General features: G+C 53.7%; 1 protein-coding gene across 1 annotated transcript; it reads left to right on the top strand.

Moving 5' to 3' along the window:
• Positions 1–1,078: 1,078 nt before the first annotated feature.
• Positions 1,079–2,346, top strand: LOC121308127 (tetraspanin-7-like). The gene has a single exon (XM_041240419.1). It carries the CDS (start codon positions 1,082–1,084, stop codon positions 2,156–2,158), a length of 1,077 nt encoding a protein of 358 aa, XP_041096353.1. The 5' UTR covers positions 1,079–1,081; the 3' UTR covers positions 2,159–2,346.
• The last annotated feature ends 1,312 nt before the right edge of the window (positions 2,347–3,658 follow it).

Raw genomic sequence — 3,658 nt, forward strand, 5'->3', positions numbered from 1 at the left:
ACACACACTTGCACACTGGAACACACACATGCACACACACACACACACACACACACACACACACACACGAACACACACACGCACACACACATACGCACGCACGCACAGACACAGGAACACACACACGCACACTGGAACACACACATGCACACAGGAAGACACACACACAGGAACATACACACACACACACACACACATAGGACCACACGCGCACACAAAGGAACACATGCACACACAGGAAAACATACACTTACACAGGAACACACACAGAGGAACACTTACACACACAGGAGCACGCACAGGAACACGCACACACTAACGTAGGAACACACACACACACTCACACAGGAACACACACACATATGCACACACATCTTTTTATACAGTGAGATTCTACTGGACACTTCAAGAGAACACACACACGCACACACATAGGACCACACGCGCACACACGAACACATGCACACACAGGAACACACACACACACAGGAACATGCACACACTTACACAGGAACACACACACAGGAACATGCACACACTCACGCAGGAACACATACACACACACACACACAGGAATACGCACACACACGTCTCTGCCTGTCTGGCAGGGTGGCAGCTCTCTCAGCTCCCTGGTAGTTTATCTCTTAGATGCTGCGGGACAGGCAGGGCCACTTTGCTCTCTCTCAGAGAGCTGCAGTCAGGGGATCCCAGGGGCTGGGTCCCTGTCCACTACCACCTCTATGAGAGCTTCCAGTGTGACGAGCGAGGAGAAGGGAGGAGGGGTTTGAGGAGAGAGAGAGAGAGAGAGAGAGAGAGAGAGAGAGAGAGAGAGAGAGAGAGAGGGAGGGAGGGAGGGAGGGAGGGAGGAAGGAAGGGAGATGAGCGCTCTGAAAAACAACAATCCTCATAATAAAACCAAAATCTTAACAACGTGGCTCAAGCCTCTTTATCATGGGAATGATTTAATGTCTGAACAGCATTATCAGCCATAAGGAACAGAGTGTGAGAGAGGGGAGCGAGAGGGGGAGAAGAGGGCTGGGGAGGGGAGAGGGAGCGAGCGAGTGAGTGGAGAGTTTCTGCAATGACGACTCAGCTGCCATACGACACTCTGCCTCGGCTGAGCCTGGTGAGCCGACAGGAGAGCCTGGAGCTGACAGGGAGTGTGGAGAGGCTGGCGAGGAGGCTGTCTTCACCCAGGGGCCTGGCCGCGGGATTTGGGAAGCCCTACTCAACACCCGACGACCCCCGCAATAGCTCAGTTACCCCTGGACTGGGCGTGTGTGAACTGCCCCCTTACAGCACCTCTAGCCACTGCCTAGCAGAGCCCAAGGACCAGCCATCACACAGAGAGAAGCCCCCTGCCCTGGATTGGTCCTCCTGCAGGAACCGGCCCGTGGTGCGGGCACACCGGGGCACCATGGCTCTGCTCAAACTCGCCCTCATGGCATTCAGCTTCCTCTTCTGGGTGGCGGGGCTGGCCATGTTCACCGTCGGCATCTGGGCCAAAATCTCCCTGTCTGACTACCTGGTGCTGTCCACCAACCGCTACCCCAACACAGCCTTTATCCTGCTGGCCAGCGGGGCAGCCGTCATCGCCTGGGGCTTCCTGGGCTGCTTCAGCGCGGCCACAGAGAACCGCTGCCTGCTGCGCACCTACGGGCTCTTCCAGATGGCCCTGCTGGGGGCCGGGCTCTCCGCGGGGCTCTCCGGACTCTTCTACCGCAAGGACATCGCCGAGGGTTTCCAGAATGGGCTGCGGGAGGCCGTGCAATCCTACGGGGAGGATGAGGGCAAGGCAGACGCGCTGGACGCTCTCCAGAGGGCACTGGAGTGCTGTGGGGTGCAGAGCTACAGGGACTGGCTGTCCTCATCCTGGTCCCTGGAGCCCAATGGCTCAGTTCCGGCCAGCTGCTGTATGCTGCGGAGAGGCTGCAGGAACAGCCCCCTGCCTCCAGAGGGCGGTGGCACGGCCGGGATCTACACTCACGGCTGCTTCCAGAAGGTGCACGACTTTGTGAATGACAACATGTTCTACATCGCCGCGGGCGCACTGGGCCTGGCCGCCATGCAGGCTGTGGGCATCGGGCTGGCCTGCCTCCTGGCTGCCAGGATTCCAGGGGCAGAGCCAGCAGAGGAGCCGAGGGGGCCCCCGCACTGAAGAGCAGGAGCCAGGGGCTTTATACAATCAGAGCCTTCTTTTGTTTCATGTTTTTTTGCTTAGCACTTGAATGTTGTATTTGTAGAATGATTTTAAGAGCGACATTTTATGAAATTCTGAATTATCTGCATAACAGAGTCTGGTAATTCTGTGTCCCTGGACTACAGACACCAGGTATGCGGAGGGTGGCGGTGCTGTCCATTGTCGTCTGTGTGTGGGGGCGGGGGGGGGTGTACGTTCTGTGAAATTCAGTTCTTGGGCTGGGGTGGCTCAGAACTCCGCACTGGGGTGGCTCAGTGACCTGTGTTTCCACGGTGTGTGCATACTGTTTGTTTGGCTGTAATGAATACCTAGACTGCACACATACATACTCTGGAGTGCAGGGGGCAGAAACGGGCACAGCAAGCTCACATTATTTGCTATGCTGCTGATGAAACATGAAAAAGTGAGGCAGGGCAGGTAGAGTGATAGATAGAGTGACTGATTACAGACAGACAGGTGGACAGGAAGTGCTGTATAATGGGAATTCAAGTTTCAAAGCTGTGAGTATTGCTAATATTCAACAATCTATTGCATGGAATTCATTCTGTAAGACTGAGACGTGTCTTAGAATTAGTGCTGCAATATCCTGCAATCCTGTAACAATCCTATATACTGTGCACGGCTCTGAAGGGAGGGGGTCTGTGTATTGTAACAATGCTATACATTGTGCAGGGCTCTGAAGGGAGGGGGTCTGTGTATTGTAACAATGCTATATACTGTGCAGGGCTCTGAAGGGAGGGGGTCTGTGTATTGTAACAATGCTATACATTGTGCAGGGCTCTGAAGGGAGGGGGTCTGTGTATTGTAACAATGCTATATACTGTGCAGGGCTCTGAAGGGAGGGGGTCTGTGTATTGTAACAATGCTATACATTGTGCAGGGCTCTGAAGGGAGGGGGTCTGTGTATTGTAACAATCCTATATACTGTGCAGGGCTCTGAAGGGAGGGGGTCTGTGTATTGTAACAATGCTATACATTGTGCAGGGCTCTGAAGGGAGGGGGTCTGTGTATTGTAACAATCCTATATACTGTGCAGGGCTCTGAAGGGAGGGGGTCTGTGTATTGTAACAATGCTATACATTGTGTAGGGCTCTGAAGGGAGGGGGTCTGTGTATTGTAACAATGCTATATACTGTGCAGGACTATGAAGGGAGGGGGTCTGTGTATTGTAACAGTGTTATACATTGTGCAGGGCTCTGAAGGGTATTGAACTCTGTGCACCCTGCACAGCCTTGTCGGTTTTCAGACACTTTATTTCTGATTGAAAGCCTTGCTGTTACCAACAGCACATCATTGCAAGCAAAGAGTCTGCAGTGCAGGAGAGCTGAGGAGATGCAGCCCACAGTCACCCAGTGAAGAGACAGAGAGCAGCCTTCACTCAAGAGACAAACCTCAATGAACTGCTCACACTGACAGCCTCCCAGCGATCCCATTCCCAATTGAACTGCTCACACTGAC

Source organism: Polyodon spathula, unplaced genomic scaffold (genome assembly GCF_017654505.1).
Source record: "Polyodon spathula isolate WHYD16114869_AA unplaced genomic scaffold, ASM1765450v1 scaffolds_365, whole genome shotgun sequence".
In the NCBI taxonomy this organism is placed as follows: Eukaryota; Metazoa; Chordata; class Actinopteri; order Acipenseriformes; family Polyodontidae; genus Polyodon; species Polyodon spathula.